General features: G+C 37.7%; 1 protein-coding gene across 4 annotated transcripts in view; it reads right to left on the bottom strand.

Annotated features, from left to right (window-relative positions):
* Positions 1–7,586: 7,586 nt before the first annotated feature.
* The window catches only part of LOC110460376 (serine/threonine-protein kinase PAK 1-like), a 40,377-nt gene continuing 21,169 nt past the window's right edge, over positions 7,587–26,794 (bottom strand). For all 4 annotated transcript variants that reach the window (XM_021513248.1, XM_021513247.1, XM_021513249.1 and 1 more), the window contains 6 exons: positions 24,310–24,502; positions 23,487–23,796; positions 22,598–22,754; positions 19,955–20,018; positions 10,846–11,337; positions 7,587–10,442 (listed from right to left, as the gene is read on the bottom strand). In XM_021513248.1, coding sequence (XP_021368923.1) covers positions 10,124–10,442; positions 10,846–11,337; positions 19,955–20,018; positions 22,598–22,754; positions 23,487–23,796; positions 24,310–24,502 — 1,535 coding nt within the window. In that variant the 3' untranslated portion in view covers positions 7,587–10,123. The remainder of the gene's footprint in view (positions 10,443–10,845; positions 11,338–19,954; positions 20,019–22,597; positions 22,755–23,486; positions 23,797–24,309; positions 24,503–26,794) is intronic.

Genomic DNA, 26,794 nt, shown 5'->3' with positions numbered 1-26,794 from the left:
CCAGCCTCTATAGACCACCACACAAACAAGATACAAAATATGTTGAGGACATCATATCAGAAATAAGAAGTGTGAGGAATCGTTCAAGAGAAACATCTTCTTACTCGGAGGAGATTTTAACTTACCCAATATTGATGGAGATATAACATCCTCACTGGACACCAACTCTCACAATCGTTCAACAGAGAATGCTCACGGTAACACTTGGTCTATCAATCCAACAAGTCAACAACCATCCTACTCGAGGTAACAACATACTTGATTTACTATTCACTAGCCATCTTAGACAAATAGGGAGATGCAAAACATTAGCACCCATAGGACCCTACCATGTTATGGTTTTAATTGACGTTGCAGCAAATACTCGCAAGTCCAAACCAGCCAGAATGAAATTATTTTTTTGGAAAAGACCGAACCTTGACGGAATAAGAACTTACATTGATTCACAATTCCAAACCTTAACAACACAGATTACAAAGATTTTAACAGCACGTGGACAACAACCGAGCAGGCGATAAGGGACTCAATTGAATAACATGTTCCTACAAGACAAACCCTTGCACGACAAAGTCACAAGAGTAGGAACACTGAGATACAGTGTGAATTAATAAGACCCCATACCAGGTTTATGCAAGTGATTGTCAGTGAAAACCTACCTAACAGTCCCAAGCGTTTCTGATCATACAGAAAAAGTGTGAATCAAGTCTTCATCACGGAAGGATAGAGATGGTTACTTAGTAACTACACAGTAACACTCCAACCAAGGCTGCAATCATGAATAATCAGTTCCACTAGGTTTATACCAAAGAAGGCCACACGTATATCCCGGATACAGGACTAAGACCATATCTATCTATGCAGCCAGTTCAAGTCCGCCAACACGAAGTAACAGCATTGTTGAAAGGATTGAAACCATACAAAGTCACCGGCCCAGACAATATACAAGCATACATCTTAAAGAGCTGTGCTGAACAACTTGCACCATACTTGACCAGGTCATTGCAGATGTCATAAGACCATGGAGTAGTGCCCGATGACTGGAGGAATGCTAACATAGTCCCAATACACGAGAAGGGTGAGAAACATGTACCATCAAATTATCGACCAGTTTCCCTGACTTCTATCTCATGTAAATTGCTGGAGCATATAGTCCATAGTACCATCATGGACCATTTTGACCAACACCAGATACTCTGTGACGAACAACATGGATTCATAGCCAAAGGGTCATGTGAATCACAGCTTCGTACTACAGTGCATGACATCCCAACGAACAATGAAGCTGGTTACCAAACAGACATCATATAATAGATTTCGACAAGGCTTTGGCCAAGGTCCACCATACCAGATTACAACGCAAGATGGACTACTATGGGACGGAATACAGGACAACATACTTAGTTCGATAAGGAATTTTCTTTGAAACAGATCCCAATCTGTTATACTAGACAACCACACAACCGAGACACTTGAGGTAGTTTCCGGGTCCAACAGAGCACAGTGACCCTCAACAAAGATCTGACCTGGACGAAACATATCAACCCGACAACAGGTAAAGCGTCAAAGACCCATGGCTTTCTAAGAAGTAATCTGGAGAGATGAACAAGAGACACCAAAGCGTCGGCATATACCACCCTAGTTTGACCAACCTTAGAGTATGCTTCTCCAGTATGTGATCCACATCAGATCACAAACATCAGGGACATTGAACAAGTACAGAGAAGAGCGGCTCGATTTGTACATAACTGTTGCCAAGACATCACCCAAGGTTGTGTAACTAACTTGCTTATATCCAACTTCAGTGGGAATCGTTGTGAAATTGTCGATGGAAACAGACATCAATCGCATGTTACAAAATATAACATCATCTGATGGCAGGAAATGCAGTAGTGTACTACTACACAGCGGGTGACAGAATAACTTGAGGCTATCACAAACTAAGACAGGACAGAGCAAAGACGAACATCCTGTACCACTCATTATTCCCAAGATCCACAAGGGAATGGGACAAACTACCAGATCAGGTAATGGCGGCAACAATATTGGAAGACTTCAAGACCAGGTTAAGTACCATTCTCTGGTCCCAGTCATACCAAATCCAGAATAAACAGCGTTAACCCTGTGTATATAGTTTTAACTTTTAGATTTAAATCTGATTTCTATTTTTCCCTGTTTTAATTGGAGGCGTCATATCGTCTTGAGCTGCGCCGACTCAATTACACTCAAGCTGAGTTCGACTCTTATTAGGAAGCAGCAGCAGAAAACTGAAAATATCACGTTACATTTAGATGCCCTGCTCAAATTATACAAAACTAGAACTGTTATCCAGAGGCTACTAATTATAAGATACCCAACGCATCCAACAATTAGCATAAAGGCAGTATCTGTCCTCGATTAAAAATGGTTGAAATGAAAACAAAATGAATAAATTATACCCAGATACACAACTTCAATATGAAGTCAATCTGTCGTAATGTTAAAACACTACTTGGATCCTAACATCAGGGGAAGTTATCATATATCGCTTAGGGAAGCGGGATGGGAAAGGTTAACAAGAGCCCGAATGAGCTGGTCATTTAAAAGAACATAATAAAAATATTAACAAATTGGCCATTGTGACCTTGAAGGTCTTACAAAGGTCATTCAGTTAAACAAACTTAATAGCACTTCCATCTAAGCATGCAACTAGCTAAATAGCATTGGCCACTGCCTTTGCATTATTGCAAGAGACCATATGAAGGGTAATGCACATTAATTAGACCTCAGTGCCCTTGCAAGTAGGTATATGTCATTTATTTTGGCATCCATTCATCTTAGCATTTAACTGGCCAAATATCATCATCATGTGAAAAGAAGCTATTAGACTCCCGTGACTTGAAAGTGGGCCAATGTCTTCATTGAACAAACTTGCTGGCCAATTATAACAATATGCTATTTCTGGCTGCTGCCCAGACATCACCACCATGGGCCTTTCAGTTATTCAGCAGAAGTTGTTTAAAAGATCTTAACATCCTCAACCCCAGATACCTTGAAAGGCCATCATCCCAGTATACTACTGCCCAGATATCATCACCCTGGGCCTTTTGTTTATTCAGAAGGTGTTAACAATATCAACATACTTTACTCCTGAGACCTTAAAAGGGGGTCAAGGTCATTCATTTGATCAAACTTGGTATTCCTTCATCCCAGCATGCCACTTGTCAAATATCACCATGGACATGTTGGCTATTGATAAGTTGTTTGAACAATTGACTTCTGTGACTTTGGAAATGAGTCAAGATCATTCATTTGAACCAAGTAGGTCGCCCTTCATCCTGGCATGCCACTGGCGAAATATCATCCCTCTATGTCCTTTTGGTATATATCAAAAGTTGTTTAAACGACTTTGACCCTTGTGGCCTTAAAAGAGAGTAAAGGTCATCAATTCGAAAATAAACTTGGAAGCCCTTTACTCCTGCATACTCCTTGCCAATTGTCATCAACCTACGCATTTGGGTTTTTAAGAAAAGAAATAAAATGTGATCCCGGTGACTTTAAAAGTCGGTCAAAGTCATTAATTTGCACAAACTTGGTCGACTTTCATCAAAAACTACTGGGCAGATGTTATCATCTTGGGCTTTTGGGTTATTTAAAAAAAAAGTTTTTTTAACTACCATTTAACTTTTGATCTCTGTGACATGACCTTGGTCAAGATCACTCAATTGAATAAACTTGATAGCAATCCATCCCGGCACACAATTGGCCAGACATATTTACCCTGGGACTTTGGATATTCAGAAGAAATTGTTAAAATATTTTAACATATTTGACCCTTGTGACCTTTGAAAGCAGGTCAAGGACATCCATTTGAACTAACTTGGTAGCCTTTTACCTCACTCCTGGCAAAAAATCATCACCCGTTCACAGGAAACCAGAGGGATCTTGTCGCCCACCATTGTACTTGCTTCATTAGTTCCGTCAGTTCAATCTCTCACAGTAAATGCACCTCGAGGTAACTTTGATCTAGTAACACCCTGTATAAAGCACAACCTTCAAAGTGAGTTTGTTGTTTCACATATTTACAAGTAAAATGTGAAAGAAATAGAACCGATCAGGGCAATATGAGAAACATCTATTAAGTACTTCCTGCAACCATCTTGTTTTTATGATCACTCTAAAAATAAAATATGCACAACTGAGGACCATTGGTCCAAGGGGAATCTACATATCAAATTTGAGAAAAATCCCTTCATACCTTCTAAGAATTAGCAATAACAAACTTTAACTGTCAAAATCCAAGATGGCTGCCTGTCAGCCATTTGTTTATCGAATCAGTCTCAAAAGTAGACACACACAAATAAAGACCATTGGAAACTTACATATGAAATATGTGAAAGATCCTTCCATTATTTCCTGAGAAATAGCGGAACAAAATAAGGGTAATGTTGGTGGTTGGCTAAAATGCGGATGGCAGCCAGACAGACGCTCTGTGCCGGGTAAGGCGAGGTAAACAGCTACCTTTGTCAGCACACAGCGTAAAGTCATTTTCATTTATGTAATTTAGTCTCAGTTAAGAATTCACAACAAAATAGAACGAAAAGAAAACAATATCAGAATACTTTGTTTTATTGTCGTATGATTTATAGAAATGATAAAAAAAGCCTAAGCATATAAACAGAAGCAAAGGAATGTACTTTGTAACAGAGATAAAAGTAGTGTGTACAAAAATATACAGACACATTAATCATCGAACTGGTCACCATTCAAAGCTAGCGTACAAAGGAACATGGTGGAACAAAGCTGTGAACACATCACATTACATTTAGATGCCTTGCTCAAGTTAGCAACAAATTAAAATATTTCTTGAGCCAAACTGTCATTTAAAACCGACACTTTTGCCATCAATTAATTTTTGACACAAAAAAATACAAAAATCCCAAACATTTATAAGGCCATGATCAGATGACTAATTTGCATAAAATGTGTATAAACTGGCTTTAAAAACGATTTACTGAAAACTATCCCTTTTGAAACATTCATTAATTATGTATAAAATTGGCAATAATGCAAACTGATAAAAGATAATAATTCACTGGAATTATGATCCTTACAAGACAATGCAGAGTAACACCAGACTAAAGTTTGTCCAGCAATATACAACACACACACCTGTCCACACCTACAGACCTGTCCACTACTACACACCTGTCCACTACTACACAGACCTGTAGTCGACGTCACTGGGTACACACATACTGGACAACACATCATTTAATGACACGTCAATGGAAGACCATACCAAAGTTGTAAATTCTAATATATAAAGTTGATCAATCCCACGGTTTCCCTCTCTTATAAATTGATATCGAGTAAACTTAAAAGAATTTATTTTACTGTTATGATAACTCCTTGTTCATTCAAGCTCAGTATATTATTGTTATGACATGCTTCACAAAAATCCATATAATAATTATATATACAAATGAGCACTTTAAATTTCTTTTCTTTTTTTTCCAGAAAGTTCTAAACGGTTATATTTCTTTTAGTCTGCAGCATTAAAATATATGTATTTTGTAATGTTAAAGTATAAAGGAAAAGAAAATGAAACAAAGAGCATTAATAAGCATTAATGGACATTTCTTTGCTATAATAGATCCAGTCAAGAAAGCTGGCAACATATGAAATGTATAAACTAGTTTAGATGAAAGGGAGGTAACTCTTATTGCAAATAGAGTAGATGTACTTGAAGACAGTACATGCATGACTTCAAAATAAACAAGAGGCCCAAGAGGGCCTGTATTGCTCACCTGAATATTTAAGCAGTCATAGCAAAATATTCTCATTAAATATTATATTGCACTCAAAATATTTCCCTCGCAAACTTTGTTGGCTCCATCTGTTGAAACTACCAGCAAAATATTATTATAAGATTCTATGCTTTTTGATTCTTCTTCAGAAGTTGCTTGACATACTTTTCCCTGTGATCTTGTAAGTAGGTCAATGTCATTTTCCTTCTCAAATTGGTTAGCTCTATTCCAAAAAGCTACCAGCCAAATCTTATGAATCCATTCCTTTTAGTTCTCAAGAACAAATCCATTAAAATGTTGTTGACCTCTGTGACCTCTAAAGTAGGTTGAGGTCATTTTCATTTGCAAACTTTGGTGAGCTCTATCCCGGGAAGTCACCAGCCAAATATTATAATTTTATGCCTTTTAATTCTTCAGAAGAAGCTGTTTGAACTGTTTGACATATTTGAACGCTGTGACCTTGAAAGTAGGTCAAGGTCATTTTCATTCGCAAACTTTGTTTGGCTCTTTCCCAGGAAGCCACCTGCCAAATATTAAGATTTTATAACTACCAGTTCTTCAGAAGAAGTCGTTTAAAGTGTTTGACATATCTGCCTCATGTGACCTTAAAAGAAGGTCAAGGTCATTTTCATTCTCAAACTTTGTTCGGCTCTTTCCTAGGAAGCTACAAGCCAAATATAGAGATTATATACCTTTCAGTTCTTCAGAAGAAGTCGTTTGAAGTGTCTGACACATTTGACTCCTGTGACCTTGAAAGAAGGTCAAGGTCATTTTCATTCTCAAACTTTGTCGGGCTCTATCCAAGGAAGCCATCAATCAAAAATAAAGATTCTATACCTTTCAGTTCTTCAGAAGAAGTCATTTGAAGCTTTTGACATATATGACCCCTGTGACCTTGAAAGTAGGTCAAACTAGTTTTCATTCTCAAACTTTGTTGGGCTCTATCCCAGGAAGCCACCAGCCAAATATAAAGATTATATACCTTTCAGTTCTTCAGAAGAAGTCGTTTGAAGTGTTTGACACATTTGACCCCTGTGACCTTGAAAGAAGGTCAAGGTAATTTTCATTCTCAAACTTTGTTGGGCTCCATCCAAGGAAGCCATCAGCCAAATATGAAGATTCTATACCTTTTAATTCTTCAGAAGAAGTCGTTTGAAGTTTTTGACATATTTGACCCCTGTGACCTTGAAAGTAGGTCAAGGTCATTTTCATTCTCAAACTTTGTTGGGCTCTATCCCAGGAAGCCATCAGCCAAATATGAAGATTCTATACCTTTTAGTTCTTTAGAAGAAGTCGTTTGAAGTTTTTGACATATTTCACCCCTGTGACCTTGAAAACAGGTCAAGGTCATTTTCGTTCTCAAACTTTGTAGGGCTCCTACCAACGAAGCTTTCAGCCAAATATCATGACTCTCGGCCTGTCCGTTCTTCAGAAGAAGTTGTTTAAAGGAAAAGTTGACGGACGAGGACGGACGGACGGACGATAGACGCCACGCCACGGCATAAGCTCACTTGGCACTTCGTGCCAGGTGAGCTAATAATGAAAATATGATCCTGTCACTATGTACAAATGTGTACTCACACACTTTATTTACAAATGTGTGCTCAACACTTCACACAAATGTGAACTCACTCACAAGGTTGCATAGAAGTTGGTCTCAACACAAGTACGTCGAGAACGAGAAATAAAACACTAATGCACTAATAGACTGACCATCTGTACATTAGTTCATTAGTTCTGTTTTCCTCATTCTCAATTGGTACCTGTGGTCTAATTGATCTGATGATGAATGATGTAGTCTAGCCGTTAAATAACTCTTCTCTAGATATCCTACCTATATATATAAAACTACTAGCCATCACATCATCAGTAATATCATTATCAGTCAAAACCATGGGTTCTAGTGAGACTAATGATAGTCCACAAAGCTCTTCACAAACAAACCCCACATCAACCACTACAATATTCTCAAAAGTAAACATGATCAGTGCTAAATTATTTCGTTGCTTTCATTTTTAATTGTTTGTCACTCATGTATAATGAAAATTTCTAAAAGGTTCACAAAATATCACTTCGTCAAAAAAAATCAAATCGCAAAAACATGGTTAAAAATGTTTCAGTGTGAATAGAGCACATGAGGGAACACATTCGTGTTGTCATAATACAGATGATGCTAAGGGAGACAATTACACATTAAATATTGATGTGACAATTCTGCATACCACTGATGTCCAGTCGACAGCTTCAGCATGATGGGAAACAATTCAGTTGGATGAAGTTTTAGCGACTGTAGACATGATATATTTTCTTTTAGGAGTGATTTGATGACAAACAAAATCAGAAGAGAAATTTGAAGCTTGGTATACCAGGTAATATAAAATATCTGTGCAATACATATCTGTAATGTTTTGAAGAGCAATGTTAAGTTGTTTTTATCAAAACGTTTTCTTTTTTTTATCAAAATGCAGTTATATGATACAAAAAATAAATGCTTCTAGAATCCTTACTGATTTTCAGCTATTTTACTGTCTTTCTTACTAGTTCTTAAGCTAAAAAATACAATATTTTGAATTCAGTCTATAAGATCACTGAAAGTATATTTCAACAAATGAAAACTGAAACATATTTTTCTGCACATAAAAAAGGTTGACCAAGTAGTCCCTTTCCAATATAACTGTAATATCTAAATTTGACTGGTAGCTTTACTTTGAATCTCTTACAATATCTATGTCAATCCTAAAATTATCCATTGTTATATCCATGTCCTGATATATGACCATTCCTACACAACATTTTGCAGCTCCTTTACTGAACACAATCCAGGACCTTGTAACCAATGATAATGACATCATGTCAATAATATGAAAATAGGTCAGTTCAATTTTTTATCAAATATGAAGAGAACTTTCCGGCTGATTCTATCAAAAGTAAACGAGATGTTATGTGGAATGCACAAATCTATATATCAAGGATCCATTTTTTCACTGAATTAGCTATAAGCATTAGCATATATATAAATAGTTAAGTATGATATCAAAAACAATAAAATACACATGAAAAGTTCATAAAAATTTAAAACTTCATGCATGTAATTTCAATGAGAACAATAATGTCAACAAATATGTTTACTACCTATACATTCAAATGAATTATTCGTCAACATTCAATAAAATATGAAGTAACATTTCTTCATATTTTTTATCTTCTTTTTTTTTTGCATATTATTTGTTATAAACATTGGCCAGCATTGATACAAACTGTTTAGCTTTGATTGATTGATGGGGCTTTACATCTTTGTTCTGTGTATAGCTGATCAACCTTGGGCAATGTGTGTTAAGCTTACCTAAGTACCTTGTCTATAAACCCTATATCTCATTTCTTATCCCAGTATAGAGATTTATCACACTTTCAACACATCTGACCAACCTAAGCTCAAACGAAGCTCGTAGTGGACTTATAGTGTAAATGATATTAAGGTTGAAACGTATCGTCATACTCAGCTTGAGCTGGAATCTGAGGGTATGTGACCTAATAGTATAGTAGACACCAAAGCCTCACACTCAGCTTGAACTCACCTCAGCTTAAAGAAAACTCTTTTTGTTGGTCAGCTATGTAATTTATAGTAGACTTAAAACTCCACAAATTCTACACGTCAATAGAGTTATTTCCCTTGGATACTTTATTCAGGAATAAAATACCAACGCCTTAAGTTTGGACCCTTTCATTCAGCATATCAACTGGATTGCTTACTTTTCAATAAAAAATGTTTCAAATGGTATAGACCTGTTAATGTTAATACAGGCCTTCAAAGCATCAATGGTTAAGCTTCCTAGGAACTAACATCAGATCCCACGGTCCATACCTACCAATGCTTCAAAACTCTCCCATTGGTTCTGTAAAATCTACTTCGTTTGTCTTCTGAAATCTTGTATTGCTATATAAACGTCTTGTGACATCATATACAAATATGAGTCCATTACTCCATTTAAAATTAATTTAAAAAAGGGACCAAAAATATTGTTTTATCTAGATCTCAAATCTCTTTGAATATTGTGATAATTAATATTAATATCAATCATATTTTGATGTGTAACTATTCAGTGAACAGAACAGACTACTTTTATATTGAAATACATGTCCAATGGAGATTAAAATTACAAAACATAACACATTGTTTGTTAATAAGAATTACCATTTATCTGAAAGTTATTGAACTTACAGACAAATGATTGTCAACTGTAACACCTTTACTTTGGTTGTTTCTACCAGGATATAATGACCCCATTACATTCTATAACTGATGTTAGGACAATAATGCACTCAGGCATACTGATGACTCAGTGGCCGGTGGCATTCTTAGCGGCCACTATGAGTGGCTTGAGTGACAAGAGAGGCTTAGCCTTGAGGAGGAACTCATGCTTCAGGAGTGCCGCTGTGTCTGCTCGTTTGTCCACTGCCACATCTAGGGTCATATCGAGGAATACCTGTAGCTCCTTGGACAGTTTGTGGATGTCTTTTATCTCCGGCTTTCCCTTGGCCGCAATATGATAGATTGCTTTCAGTGGGGTCTCGTTCAGGTAAGGAGGTTCCCCCTCCAACATCTCAATTATCATAATTCCCATACTCCAGATGTCTACCTTCTTGTCATAGTGTTTTCTGAAAATTTAAATATCAATAAATATCAATGATTACAACACTTCCTTCACCATGCTGGCCAAAGCTGGTTATCTCCCCTACAACATACATATATCATTTTTCATTTTTCTAAAATCAAAATGTTCAAGCAAATATTACAAATGTTTCTGTGTCAGACTATTTAAAAGTGCTATCAAAGGCAATGTGCAACCTATTGATTCAAACTAGATTTTTGGATTTTTTCATACATCAGATTATACATGATATATTAAAAACTTGCACACCTGTTTCCCAAATGATACATGTTCCAAATTCAACCCTTCTCAATAGTACACATGTGATTGGATGTTTATTGAAATATGAATTATATTTATTAAGTGAGACAAAAGGAGGCATTGTTGTTGAGTAATTAATTGATTAATACCTGGACACGACCTCTGGTGCCATCCAATAGGGTGTACCAACCATGGTTTGTCTTTTACAGTTGTCTCCACTTAACTGGGCACAGAAACCAAAGTCTGTCAACTTAACAGCCCCGTTCATGCCTAGTAGTACATTGTCACTTTTAATGTCCCGGTGGATAATACTTCTAGAGTGGAGAAAATCTAAGGCCTGTAAACACTCGCGTGTCACAGCAGCAATCTGTCCCTCATTCATTATTGTTTCCGTGACAACATCAGTTAACGCTCCCCCATCTAAATACTCCATCACCACCCACAACTCCTGTTTAACGTCCAGGAAGTAACAGTCAAGGAAGTTGACAATGTTCTGATGTTTGTGTGTTTTCATAACTTCTATTTCTGTGATGAGCAGCTCCTTCTTGGGCTGGTTGTTGAGGTCCATTATCTTGATGGCTACGACTTGATCTGCCTCAGCTGGATCTTTTGGATTGGCCATGCAAACTGTTCCTGAAGCCCTACAATATATGCAGTTCAAAGGTCAACATATTTTATATTCAAATATGACAGAAATACAAATAAACCTGAACAAGAGGCCCAAGAGGGCCTGTATCGCTCACCTGAATATTTAAGCAGTCATAGCAAAATATTCTCATTAAATATTATATTGCACTCAAAATATTTCCCTCGCAAACTTTGTTGGCTCCATCTGTTGAAACTACCAGCAAAATATTATTATAAGATTCTATGCTTTTTGATTCTTCTTTAGAAGTTGCTTGACATAAGGTCAATGTCATTTTACTTCTCAAATTGGTTAGCTCTATTCCAAAAAGCTACCAGCCAAATCTTATGAATCCATTCCTTTTAGTTCTCAAGAACAAATCCATTAAAATGTTGTTGACCTCTGTGACCTCTAGAGTAGGTTGAGGTCATTTTCATTCGCAAACTTTGGTGAGCTCTATCCCGGGAAGTCACCAGCCAAATATTATAATTTTATAACTTCCAGTTCTTCAGAAGAAGTCGTTTAAAGTGTTTGACATATCTGCCTCATGTGACCTTAAAAGTAGGTCAAGGTCATTTCCATCCTCAAACTTTGTTCGGCTCTTTCCTAGGAAGCTACAAGCCAAGTATGAAGATTCTATACAATTTAGTTCTTCAGAAGAAGTCGTTTGAAGTGTTTGATACATTTGACCCCTGTGACCTTGAAAGTGGGTCAAGGTCATTTTCATTCTCAAACTTTGTTGGGCTCTATCCCAGGAAGCCACCAGCCAAATATGAAGATTCTATACCTTTCAGTTCTTCAGAAGAAGTCGTTTGAAGTGTTTGACACATTTGACCCCTGTGACCTTGAAAGTGGGTCAAGGTCATTTTCATTCTCAAACTTTGTTGGGCTCTATCCCAGGAAGCCATCAGCCAAATATGAAGATTCTATACCTTTTAGTTCTTTAGAAGAAGTCGTTTGAAGTTTTTGACATATTTGACCCCTGTGACCTTGAAAACAGGTCAAGGTCATTTTCGTTCTCAAACTTTGTAGGGCTCCTACCAACGAAGCTTTCAGCCAAATATCATGACTCTAGGCCTGTCCGTTCTTCAGAAGAAGTTGTTTAAAGGAAAAGTTGACGGACGAGGACAGACGGACGGACAACGGACGCCGCGCCGCGGCATAAGCTCACTTGGCACTTCGTGCCAGGTGAGCTAACAACTATTCAATGCTGTGGATCACGTTAAAAGTGATTTGGCAAACCTTAACCCTAACAACACTATGGTCCTAACAGCACAGCATCATATAATTATAGCACACTTGGCCCCAACAATGTATCCTAAAGGCACACTATGGTCCTAACAGCACAGCATCCTATAATTATAGCACACTTGGCCCTAACAATGTATCCTAAAGGCACACTATGGTCCTAACACTTGGCCCCAACAATGTATCCTAAAGGCACAATATGGTCCTAACAGCACAGCATCCTATAATTATAGCACACTTGGCCCTAACAATGTATCCTAAAGGCACACTATGGTCCTAACAGCACAGCATCCTATAATTATGGCACACTTGGCTCTAACAATGTATCCTAAAGGCACAGTATGGTCCTTACTACTCATTAATATTCCTAGTAGCACACTTATAACCGTATCTTAGTTGCATATTTATTGGCCCTAAAAACACTGTATCTTAGTGGCACACTTAACAGTATTGTAGTGGCACACTTTGACCTTAATAACACTGTATTGTAGTGGCGCACTTTGACCTTAATAACACTGTATTGTAGTGGCGCACTTTGACCCTAACAACACTGTATCCTTATGGAACACTATGGCCCTAACAATACTGTATTGTAGTGGTACACTTTCACCCTAACAGCACTGTATATATCCTAATGGAACACTATGGCCCTAAGTACCCTGTATCCTAATGGAACACTTTGGCCCTAACAATACTGTATCCTAATGTAACACTATGGCCGTAACAACCCTGTATCCTAATGGAACACTTTGGCCGTAACAACTCTGTATCCTAATGGAACACTATGACCCTAACAACACTGTATCCTTATGGAACACTATGGCCCTAACAACACTGTATTGTAGTGGTGCACTTTGACCCTAACAACACTGTATCCTAATGGAACACTATGGCCCTAAAAACACTGTATCCTAATGGAAAACTATGGCCCTAACAACTCTGTATCCTAGTGGAACACTATGACCCTAACAACGCTGTATCCTAATGGAACACTTTGGCCGTAACAATTCTGTATCCTAAGGGAACACTATGACCCTAACAACACTGTATACACTGTATTGTAGTGGCACACTTTCACCCTAACAGCCCTGTATATATCCTAATGGAACACTATGGCCCTAACAACACTGTATTGTAGTGGTGCACTTTGACCCTAACAACACTGTATCCAAATGGAACACTATGGCCCTAACAACACTGTATTGTAGTGGTACACTTTCACCCTAACAGCACTCTATATATCCTAATGGAACACTATGGCCCTAAGTACCCTGTATCCTAATGGAACACTACATGGCCCTAACAACACTGTATCCTAATGGAACACTATGGCCCTTACTACTCATTAATATTCCTAGTAGCACACTTATAACCATATCTTAGTTGCACATTTATTGGCCCTAAAAACACTGTATCTTAGTGGCACTCTTAACTGTATTGTAGTGGCACACTTTGACCTTAATAACACTGTATTGTAGTGGCTCACTTTGACCCTAACAACACAGTATCCTAGTGGAACACTATGGCCCTAACAACACTGTAACCTAGTGGAACACTATGGCACTAACAACACTGTATCCTAATGGAACACTATGGCCCTAACACTGTTACCTAGTGGAACACTATGGCCCTAACAACACTGTAACCTAGTGAAACACTATGACCCTAACAACACTGTAACCTAGTGAAACACTATGACCCTAACAACACTGTAACCTAGTGAAACACTATGGCCCTAACAACCCTGTATCCTAATGGAACACTATGGCACTAACAACACTGTATCCTAATGGAACACTATAACACTAACAACACTGTATTCTAATGGAACTCTATGGCCCTAACAGCACTGTATCCTAATGGAACACTATGGTCCTAACACTGTTACCTAGTGGAACACTATGGCCCTAACAACACTGTAACCTAGTGGAACACTATAACACTAACAACACTGTATCCTAATGGAACACTATAACACTAACAACACTGTATTCTAATGGAACACTCTATGGCCCTAACAACACTGTATCCTAATGGAACACTATGGCCCTAACACTGTTACCTAGTGGAACACTATGGCCCTAACAACACTGTAACCTAGTGGAACACTATGGCCCTAACAACACTGTAACCTAGTGAAACACTATGGCCCTAACAACACTGTATCCTAATGGAACACTATGGCCCTAACAACACTGTATCCTAATGGAACACTATGGCCCTAACAACACTGTATCCTAATGGAACACTATGGCCCTAACAACACTGTATCCTAATGGAACACTATGGCCCTAACAACACTGTATCCTAATGGAACACTATGGCCCTAACAACACTGTATCCTAATGGAACACTATGGCCCTAACAACACTGTATCCTAATGGAACACTATGGCCCTAACAACACTGTATCCTAATGGAACACTATGGCCCTAACAACACTGTATCCTAATGGAACACTATGGCCCTAACAACACTGTATCCTAATGGAACACTATGGCCCTAACAACACTGTATCCTAATGGAACACTATGGCCCTAACAACACTGTATCCTAATGGAACACTATGGCCCTAACAACACTGTATCCTAATGGAACACTATGGCCCTAACAACACTGTATCCTAATGGAACACTATGGCCCTAACACTGTTACCTAGTGGAACACTATGGCCCTAACAACACTGTAACCTAGTGAAACACTATGGCCCTAACAACACTGTAACCTAGTGAAACACTATGGCCCTAACAACACTGTATCCTAATTGAACACTATGGCCCTAACAACACTGTTTCCTAATGGAACACTATGGCCCTAACAATACTGTATCCTAATGGAACACTATGGCCCTAACAACACTGTTTCCTAATGGAACACTTTGGCCCTAACAGCACTGTATCCTAATGGAACACTATCGCCCTAACAACACTGTATCCTAATGGAACACTATGGCCCTAACAACCCTGTATCCTAATGGAACACTATAACCCTAACAACCCTGTATCCTAATGTAACACTATGGCCCTAACAGCACTGTATCCTAATGGAACACTTTGGCCCTAACAACACTGTATCCTAATGGAACACTTTATGGCCCTAACAACACTGTATCCTAATGGAACACTATAACACTAACAACCCTGTATCCTAATGTAACACTATGGCCCTAACAGCACTGTATCCTAATAGAACACTATGGCCCTGACAATACTGTATCCTAATGGAACATTATGGCCCTAACAATACTGTATCCTAATGGAACACTATGGCCGTAACAACCCTGTATCCTAATGGAACACTATGGCCCTAACAAAACTGTAACCTAGTGGAACACTATGGCCCTAACACCACTGTATCCTAATGGAACACTATGGCCCTAACAGCACTGTATCCTAATAGAACACTATGGCCCTAACAATACTGTATCCTAATGGAACATTATGGCCCTAACAACACTGTAACCTAGTGGAACACTATGGCCCTAACAACCCTGTATCCTAATGGAACACTATGGTCCTAACAATACTGTATCCTAATGAAACACTATGGCCCTAACAGTACTGTATCCTAATGGAACGCTATGGCCCTAACAGCACTGTATCCTAATGAAACACTATGGCCCTAACAATACTGTGTCCTAATGGAACACTATGGCCGTAACAACCCTGTATCCTAATGTAACACTATGGCCTGTATCCTAATGGAACACTATGGCCGTTACAACCCGGTATCCTAATGGAACACTATGGCCATAACAACCCTGTATCCTAATGGAGCACTATGGCCCTAACAATACTGTGTCCTAATGGAACACTATGGCCGTAACACCCCTGTATCCTAATGTAACACTATGGCCTGTATCCTAATGGAACACTATGGCCGTTACAACCCGGTATCCTAATGGAACACTATGGCCGTAACAACCCTGTATCCTAATGGAACACTATGGCCCTAACAGTACTGTATCCTAATGGAACCCTATGGCCCTAACAGCACTGTATCCTAATGGAACATTATGGCACTAACAATACTGTATCCTAATGGAACACTATGGCCCTAACAGCACTGTATCCTAATGGAACACTATGGCCGTAACAACCCTGTATCCTAATGTAACACTATGGCCCTAAAAATACTGTATCCTAATGGAACACTATGGCCCTAACAGCACTGTATCCTAATGAAACACTATGGCCCTAACAATACTGTATCCTAATGGAACACTATTGCCCTAACAGCACTGTATCCTAATGGAACCCTATGGCACTAACAGCACTGTATCCTAATGGAACACTATGGCCCTAACAGCACTGTATCCTAATGGAACCCTATGGCCCTAACAGCACTGTATCCTAATGGAACACTATGGCACTAACAATACTGTATCCTAATGGAACACTATGGCCCTAACAATACTGTATCCTAATGGAACACTATGGCCCTAACAGCACTGTATCCTAATGGAACACTATGGCCGTAACAACCCTGTATCTTAACCTTCTGGACGCCGATGAGAAGCTTGTGCTTATCAACAGTGACATTGACTATGACCTTATTTGAGACCATGAAACATAAACTAATCTTGACCTTTTGTTTAATGCTTGATCAAACCCATTCAAAAATGAATTGTCTAAGAGTGATGTATACATATAACAAACCCTACACTAATAGTTCTTTATAGTTGATGTTATTTAAGTATGCTACATGGAATAACTATGGTACAATTGTACCTCTAACTGGCAGCAAACTTTTATTATATAATTTAAGTACAGAAAGCACATGTGTACTTCTGCAGGTTACGCTAGTAAAATAGTGTTTCATACAATCAGTACCCTCAATTAATATGTTCCCACTGTACACATGACAGAATTACAAGGTATTGGAGGTATGTGGACTGCCTGGTACAAATAGCAGCTATCTTAGAACAGGATGGGAAGTATGATAGAGGGACATGCACCATTTGATGGTAAAACTGCACTCATTTCCTTAAACAATTTTATCTACACTTTATTGATCTCAATCATGTGATTCATAATCTGGCAATAAGGGTTTTACTTTTATTTCCTGTTTCAAATAAAATCATTTAAACTCTTTTTCCTTGATCCTCAAAATATGATTTTCATATAATGAGGTTCATATAATGTATAATATTGAGATTTTTGCACATGATGCAATTTGTTTTATCGAGCCAGCAGGTGAGCTAAAAACGTAACCAAACTGCTAGTATAAATCATGCATGTTTTCAGATAAAGGCATGTTGCAGTGCCATGTTCTTCCATGCTAACTGGACAACTGCTGCAGCAAAAATTACAACCAAACTCAAAAATTGTTTCAAACTAGGACCTTTGGAAACCTAACTAATCACAATAGTCAATTTCCTGGTTATATAAAAGTTAATTGCTGTAAAATTTAATCTGAATAGTTTGAAAACAATGTTTATCTTCAATATTTTTTATGGTCAAGTATAATAATTATATAAATAGACCACAAAAGTATGAGTAAGTAGACACAGAATTGCTAACACACTAAATAAGTAGAAAACATATGTATGTTTCTTAATAAACCATACACCTCATCATTAGAAAACCATTTACATCCTTTTTAGCAGAAAACACACATTCACCATTATCGCATATTGTCCTGTGTGTTATCCAGTGAATATACCCATGTCTTATTTTTTTTGCGTATTAACTTGTAGGGCCAAGTACATGATGTCACTGACTTACACACTAGAGTTAAAATGGCGACTTTTTTACATTTCAAGGTTGCATGAAAATTGTAGTTTTACATTAATAAATGCCACAAATCTTGATTATGTGATAAAAAGCATCTTACATGGGTTTCCATTTCATATGAGATTTATAAAACGAGTCTTCAGAATTTTTCAATTTAGCGAGCCTCTGGCGAGCTAAAATAAACAAGAGGCCCAAGGGCCTTAGCGGTCACCTGAGTTATATCATAGATACTGGTAGCTTTATTTTATTGTTTAGATGTGATGTGGAAATCAGCATGTAAACTAAGTGAAATACAATACTTGTCATGTCATCAATGGATAAGAATTTGAAAATATTGGTAAATGTTCCCTTTGGGGCCCCGCTCTAGCCCCTGGGGATGGGGCAGGAATCCTAATTTTACAAAGTAAAACTCTCATTTACCCAAGATGATTCTGACTAAGTTTGAGCAATTTTCTGCTGAAAATATATAAAATATATACCGAAAAGTGTTATTTCCCTATATAAACTATATTAAACGTTAACCCCTCCCCAAGGGAGAACGGATAGCTCGGGGTCCTGATATTTTCAATTTAAATAAAGCCCCTGATGATCTTTCTTTCCACGTAAAGAAAATCACTGTAGTACCTCTGAGTCTGGAGAAGAAGATTTTTGAAATATTGATTAATTTTCCCTTTGGGGCCCCGCCCTGGCCCCAGGGGTCGGGGTAGGAATCTCAATTTTACAATTTGAAACCATCTACCTCCAAGGATAATTCTCACCAAGTAAAAATAATTTCCTACAGAAAGTTGTCAAAATATACCCAAAAGTGTTATTTCCCTATATAAACTATAGTAAACTTTACCCCCTCCCCAAGGGAGAACGGATAGCTCGGGGGTCCTGAAATTTACAATTTAAGTAAAGCCCCTGATGATCTTTCTTTCCACGTAGAGAAAATCACTGTAGTACCTCTGAGTCTGGAGAAGAAGATTTTTGAAATATTGATTAATTTTCCCTTTGGGGCCCCGCCCTGGCCCCAGGGGTCGGGGTAGGAATCTCAATTTTACAATTTGAAACCATCTACCTCCAAGGATAATTCTCACCAAGTAAAAATAATTTCCTACAGAAAGTTGTCAAAATATACCCAAAAGTGTTATTTCCCTATATAAACTATAGTAAACTTTACCCCCTCCCCAAGGGAGAACGGATAGCTCGGGGGTCCTGAAATTTACAATTTAAGTAAAGCCCCTGATGATCTTTCTTTCCACGTAGAGAAAATCACTGTAGTACCTCTGAGTCTGGAGAAGAAGATTTTTGAAATATTGGATAATTTTCCCTTTGGGGCCCCGCCCTGGCCCCAGGGGTGGGGGTAGGAATCCCAATTTTACAATTTTGAAGCCTCATCTACCAAGGATGATTCTGACCAAGTTTGAAAAAAATCCATCCACTGGTTCTTGAGAAGAAGTTGAAAATGTAAAAGTTTACGCACGACGCACGACGGACGACGGACGACGACGGACGAAAAGCGATTGGAATAGGTCACTTGAGCAAAGCTCAGGTGACCTAAAAAATTGTGACGAGTTTCATAAATCTCAAATGAAATGGAAACTCATGTAAGATCCTATATGTATACAGCACACATTCTAATAAGTAAAGAACATGTTCAATCTCCTACCCTGCTCCAAGTTTCTTGTGTGTATTATATTTCTCTAAAGCATTCCCAGATGAGGCAAGTTTTTCTGTGAAAGAAAAAAACAACAGGTAATAAATAAATAATAAATAAATAATAAACATATTTGCATTACACAGCTTTCATGTACATCTTACAGTAGTAAAGCTTAAACATAGTTTAAACTGACTCTAAAAATATTGTCAAAACCTGGGGAATATTGTCAAAACCTGGGGAATATTGTCAAAACCTGGGGAATGTTGTCAAAACCTTGGGAATGTTGTCAAAACCTGGGGAATATTGTCAAAACCTGGGGAATATTGTCAAAACCAAGGGAATATTGTCATAACTATGGAACTTTATCAAAACCAAGAGAGTCAATGCCTAGAAAATTTTGTCAAAACCATAGGAACCGTGTCAAAATTTTGGGTATGTTATGGTTGTCAAACAAGAGGCCCAGAGGGCCTGTATCACTCACCTGGAAATGTTAGCAAAATTGAAGTTGAAATAGCCAGATGTTGGATGTTGCTTGAAGTGTACAAGTATTACATGGTTAGTCAGGGGTTATATTTATATGCAATTGGACAAAATCCTGTCATTCCTACAGGAAAAGCAATTTAAAGAATTTGCTGTTTCCTCTGCCACCAGGAGGGTTAGACCCACCGTTGATACAAAATTAGGTCCCCTTCACCAAAGGCTGCTTTAGACCAAATATGTACATAATCCTGTCATTCCTACAGAAGAAGGATTTTAAAGTTATTTTTCTATTTTCCTATTGGCCCAACCCCTTTGCCCCCAGGGGGTTCACACCCACAATTTATACAAAATTCTTACAGAATAACAAGAGTACTCATATCATGATTATAATGTATACCAAGTTTCAAAGAGATCCGTTGAAAAATGTTGGAGATTGCCCGACAAACATCAAATACTGAAATAAACAAAGGGCAATAACTTTTACAAAAAACTGTTGAATCAAAATTCTTTTGAAGGAAACACAGCAACATATCATGATTATTTAGCCTTCGAAGTTTCAAGGAAAACCGTCAAAAAATGTAGGAGGAGATCTCTGTACAAAAAATCAAATACTGAAATGAACAAAGGGCAATAACTATTGGAAAAAATGTTGAATCAAGATTCTATTAAGGGAGACACAACTTCATATCATGATTATAATGTATACCAAGTTTCAAAGAGTTTCGAAAAAAGTAGATTCCGGACAAACAAAAGTTTATGCCGGATGGATTGACAACCACATACCATAATACTTCTTTGCGTATAAGGAGGATTTTGAAGAATTTGCTATGTTTCCCCTATTGGGCCCCGCCCCTCTGCCCCCAGAGGGTCAGACCCACCATTTATACAAAATTAAGTCCCCTTCACCAAAGGATGCTATAGAGAGACAAAACCTGTCATTCCTACTTAGAATATTCAGAAATTTGCTAAATTAACCCTATTTGGCCCCACATCTCAGGTCCCAGGGGGGTCAGACCAACCATTTATACAAAATCAATATTACTTCCAAAAAGGATGCTATTGTTCAAATTTGGTCAAAACACCTTCACCCCAACGGAAGAAAAGGAAATTAAAGCTATTCCTCTATATCCCTTATTGGGCCAGCTTCTCTGCCCCAAGGGGGTCAGACCCACCGTTTATACAAAATTGCTTCCTCTTCACCAAACAGTGCTTCATCCCAAATTTGGACAAAATCCTATCATTCTTACAGAAGAAAAAGGATTTTGAAGAATTTGCTATGTTTCCCCTATTGGGCCCCGCCCCTCTGCCCCCAGGGGGGCCAGAACCACTGTTTATACAAAAAGGTCCCTTCGGCCAAATGATGCTCCAGACTAAATAAAAATAAAATCCCTTAATCCCTACGGTAGAAGAAGGATTTTTAAGGTTTTACCTCTATTCCCCTATAGTCCTGCCCCTCTGACCCCAGGGTGGCCACATCCACCATTTATACAAAAAGGTCCCTTCGGCCAAATGATGCTCCAGACTAAATAAGAATAAAATCCCTTAATCCCTACGGTAGAAGAAGGATTTTTAAGGTTTTACCTCTATTTCCCTATAGTCCTGCCCCTCTGACCCCAGGGTAGCCACACCCACCATTTATACAAAATTGAGTCCCCTTGGCCTAAGGATTCCCCAGACTAAATGAGGATACAATTCCTTTATCCCTACGGTAGAAGAAGGATTTTAATGGTTTTACCTCTATTTCACCTATTCTACCCTGCCCCCAAGGGGGCCGCACCCACCCTTTATACAAAATTGAATCCCCTTGGTCCAAGGTTGCTCCAGATTAAATTAGGATACAATCCTTTAATCCCTACAGTAGAAGAAGGATTTTTAAGGTTTTACCTCTATTCCCCTATTGGGTCCCACCCCTATGCCCCGGATGCTCCAGACCAAATTTAGTCAAAATCTACTAAGCTGTTCAGGACAAGTAGCGTTTTAAAGGACGGACGGACGACAGATGCGCCATGGCATAAGCTCACTTGCCCTTTGGGCAGGTGAGCTAAAAATGAGAATATTGTCAAAACCAAAGGAATATTCAAATTCCTATGAACTGTAAACCAAGACAATTTAGCTAAAAAATAAGCAAAATGATATTTGCAATATTGTCAGAAAATACAGTCAATCCTGTACCTAAGGCAGCATTGATTTCGATGTCAGACAGATTTTTCTTCTGTGTTTTGTTTCGACGAACTGGTGCATCATCTTCCTCTTTGGTTTCATCGTTCACTTTGACCTTGGCACAAGCCTCAAGGACTCTGTCAACATTGGCAGCATCCACCTCATCTTTCTGTAACATAGTAGTACTTGTAAACTCACAACTTAATGTAACATAGGAGAACATGTGTACTTAGAACTTCTATCATATCTACTGACATAATTATCTGTAATATTGAAATACACTAATTCAAAATTTTGTGTAGAATGTTCTAAGATGACAAAAAATAGTGGGGGGAAAAAGTCTTTTTGATTAATTGGCTCTCACCAATGCCACATAGTACATGTTACAGGAAATATTAGAAATCACACAGATCCATGGAGTAGAAGCTATAGATAATACTACATACAAAATCTACTTTTACTTATTTTACTTACATTGATGTATCTTACTCACAAATAATGTAGATGATTTACAAATCATATATATTATAATGTATGTATCTTTATACAATGATGTATCTTCATAATGTATTTTGGAATTATACAGTATTAATTTAAATCTTGTGTATCAAACATAATTCATTTTCAGAGTTTTCTACTGTGGACCCTTTACTGCTGAGACATCTGATTAAAGTGAAGCCTTGTACAGAACCATACAGTTCAAACCTGTCTTAACTGACCATGGCAGATCTATAAATAGCTCAATGTACATACCTTGTCTTTAGAGGCTCCCTTCTGGGTAGAGTTAACTGACCATGGCAGATCTATAAATAGCTCAATGTACTTACCTTGTCTTTAGGGGCTCCCTTCTGGGTAGAGTTAACTGACCATGGCAGATCTAGAAATAGCTCAATGTTTATACCTTGTCTTTAGAGACTTCCTTCTGGGTAGAGTTGGCCTGTTTCAGGTCCTTATTGTCTGGCACCTGAACAAACACGTCAGTCTGGGGGTCCCCCCCATTGTCAAAATGAGGTGTTGGGGGATCATCCGAGTCACGGTTGTTTGATCGGCTTGAAGAATCATCCTCACTATCTAAATCATCATCAGATTCATCAATTGTGGTTGCTACTTTTAGATATTTTTGATGGTCAGCAGGCTTATGTTTGAAAGACTTTGTAAACAGTCGTAGTGAATTGATGACTGCCTCTGGGTTTTCCTTCTGTTCCTCCGACCTGTTGATATGCAGTAGTACATCGTATGTATACATGGATATATTGGCCAGTTCCCCTCTCCAATTTTGGCTTTATTTTCCCCATATTTCAGGTAAAACATTGTCCCACTTGTAACTAAAATACTACCTCATGACTATATCTGTCTTGGTTCCAATTTTTTAATTTTCCATCAGTTACAAAACTGAGTGATTAATTTCATTTTCCCTGTGCTTTTGTTAATTGTCACTGCTGATATTATATAATCTATACTACAATGAAGTGAAAGAAACAAAATTATAAGATGTAATCCCCCCTCTTGTACTCTCCCCCTGCCCCTGGCTCTGGCCTGCAGCCCTCGCTGAAGGTCTAGCACCTACAGTGCATATTTTTACTAACTTTCTATTCCTGCATTAATCTCTGGTATAATTAAAGCATAAAATCTTCTGTCACATTCAAACCTGCAAATTATAATGTGCAGCACATCAAATCTTACACTTGGTTTTAAGTCTCGAGAAGGCATTTTATAAAACTTACGAGATGTTCGAAGATTGCAGTAAGGTTGACCATTGAGGAGGCAGGCCCTCAAAAGAACCTGTGACTTTGTTAAAACCAACATGGAAGTTGTGTTTTACCATGGTTGGTGCAGAAATCTCCATCGCCGGCGCCTCTGTCGACGTCGACTTCTTTGTCTTTTTGCCAAAAGGCATCCTGTCAAATAATATGCGCCCTGTAAAGAGAAATAATAGCTATTACTATTTAGCTTTAAGTACTGTAATATGCTAATTGTACATCTATAATATATAGAAATCATTAAGTTTCCCGATATTCTGCATCACAGAGTCGCAGCTACACTTCAAAATGTATCAAGTATAGGCTAGCTAATTGCTGAATAAAATTCAATTATTACCTTCATCATTTAATAAATAGTATGAATACCATATGCTGCTATATCAGTATGTACTTAGTTCTGGGTATGTGTGTATATCAAGGTGGAATTTATAACTCAGGATTTTAACATGTTGGACCAAATATTAAACGAAGAATGTTTGCACATGAGTTGATTATTTTTCAAACATTTTCAAATCCAGAGTTATATTTCCCACCGCTATATTCAAATATATGTTGATTAAATCTATTTTACTAAGTAAAATGTAATGAAAGCCTTATTCGATTTTATGTCTACCCAAGTGTCCATACACCTATAATAAGTAAGGTGACCTATTATCTTATTGGTCTACCCCAGTGTCCATACACCTATAACAAGTAAGATGATCTATTATCTTATTATTCTACCCCAGTGTCCATACACCTATAATAAGTAAGGTGACCTATTATCTTATTATTCTACCCTAGTGTCCATACACCTATAACAAGTAAGATGATCTATTATGTTATTATTCTACCCCAGTGTCCATACACCTATAATAAGTAAGGTGACCTATTATCGTTTAAGTCTACCCCAGTGTCCATACGCCTGTAATAAGTAAGGTGACCTAGATAATCTTTTTAGTCTATCCTAGTGTCCATACGCCTATAATAACTAAGGTGACCTATTATCTTATTAGTCTACCTCAGTGTACATATGCTTATAATAATGTGACCTATTATCTTATTAGTCTACCCCAGTGTCCATACGCCTATAATAAGCAAGGTGACTTATTATCTTATTATCTAAACAAGGCTGTTCTTTTGCTAGTGCTAAAATTTGTCACATGATGCCTATATGTCAACATTTCACAACAAAATGTACTTTTTATTTTTTTGGCTCTGTAGGCAGTTGTCCTGTTTTTTCTAATATTTGGGAAGAATTTTTCATTTTAAAACATTTAACACTGATGTCATGTGTTATACTAGATGTTTACGTGTATTTCAATCAAACAAAATCGCTAATCTATTGACATCGCTCGCCAACACATGAAATCAGCATTTAACAGATTTATAAAGACAATTTCAAGTTCCCTGCATCATCAGTATTATTTAACCTCACTCTCTTGACAAGACAAGACAATGCTTTTGCAATTATTATTACTAATCATCCACATAACAGGTAATTCTATATGTTAGGGCTATTGCAATCATTCAAACTCCCATTAAGATTCGCCAAAGGCCGATGACTGAATTATTCTTTTTTTTAACTATATCTGATCAGGAAGCAAGTCCTTTTTGTTTGTTTTTATCTTGAAACTTTAAAACTGATACAAATGTACTATCTGTGCATGTAATGGGAACTGTTGGTAGTGTTATATGTGGAGGATTATATAGGCCACAGTATCAGATATATATTATGTCATGATCTTCGGGCGTGTCACTGTATGCTATATAGGGACCCTATATAGGTATGTGTATAACTAAGTTTGGCCTTACAGTTAAATTGTAACTCACTTCAAGAAAGACTTCCTCAAAATCCACGAAATACTACGTCACCCGGATACTCTATCACACCGACAATCTCGTATATGTACACTGCATCATGTATGTCCTGTATCTCATTTTCAGGATCAGATTACATTCATCGCACAAACACACATAAAGATATGTCTTAACGGAATTGTGTTGTATACCATTTAAAATAGATTTTTTTTCTGGCTCATGTAACATCCATATCAATCAATTTCTTTAAACCAAATGGTGTAAAACTATCTTTTCATGTAGTGTTTTCTGTGGTGCAATTTCTTGGTATTAAATGTTTAGCATGAACCAGAAGTGATGGCTGTGGGCTTAGGATACAACCTGTACAAGATGTAACAATTAAATGTCTCATACGGGCAGTGGACGTGATGACTCGTCTCCACTGAAATCTAGACTTACAAGCATTGGACTAGAGGCCTACATGTACACCCATATCATAGCAGTCAGAAGTATCAGTGTTATACACATGTACACCCATATCATAGCAGTCAGAAGTATCAGTGTTATACATATGTACACCCATGTCATAGCAGTCAGAAGTATCAGTGTTATACACATGTACACCCATATCATAGCAGTCAGAAGTATCAGTGTTATACATATGTACACC

Source organism: Mizuhopecten yessoensis, unplaced genomic scaffold, assembly GCF_002113885.1.
Source record: "Mizuhopecten yessoensis strain PY_sf001 unplaced genomic scaffold, ASM211388v2 scaffold10377, whole genome shotgun sequence".
NCBI lineage: Eukaryota > Metazoa > Mollusca > Bivalvia > Pectinida > Pectinidae > Mizuhopecten > Mizuhopecten yessoensis.
The sequence above is the reverse complement of the archived record's forward strand: the minus strand, read 5'-3'. Positions and strand labels throughout refer to the sequence as shown.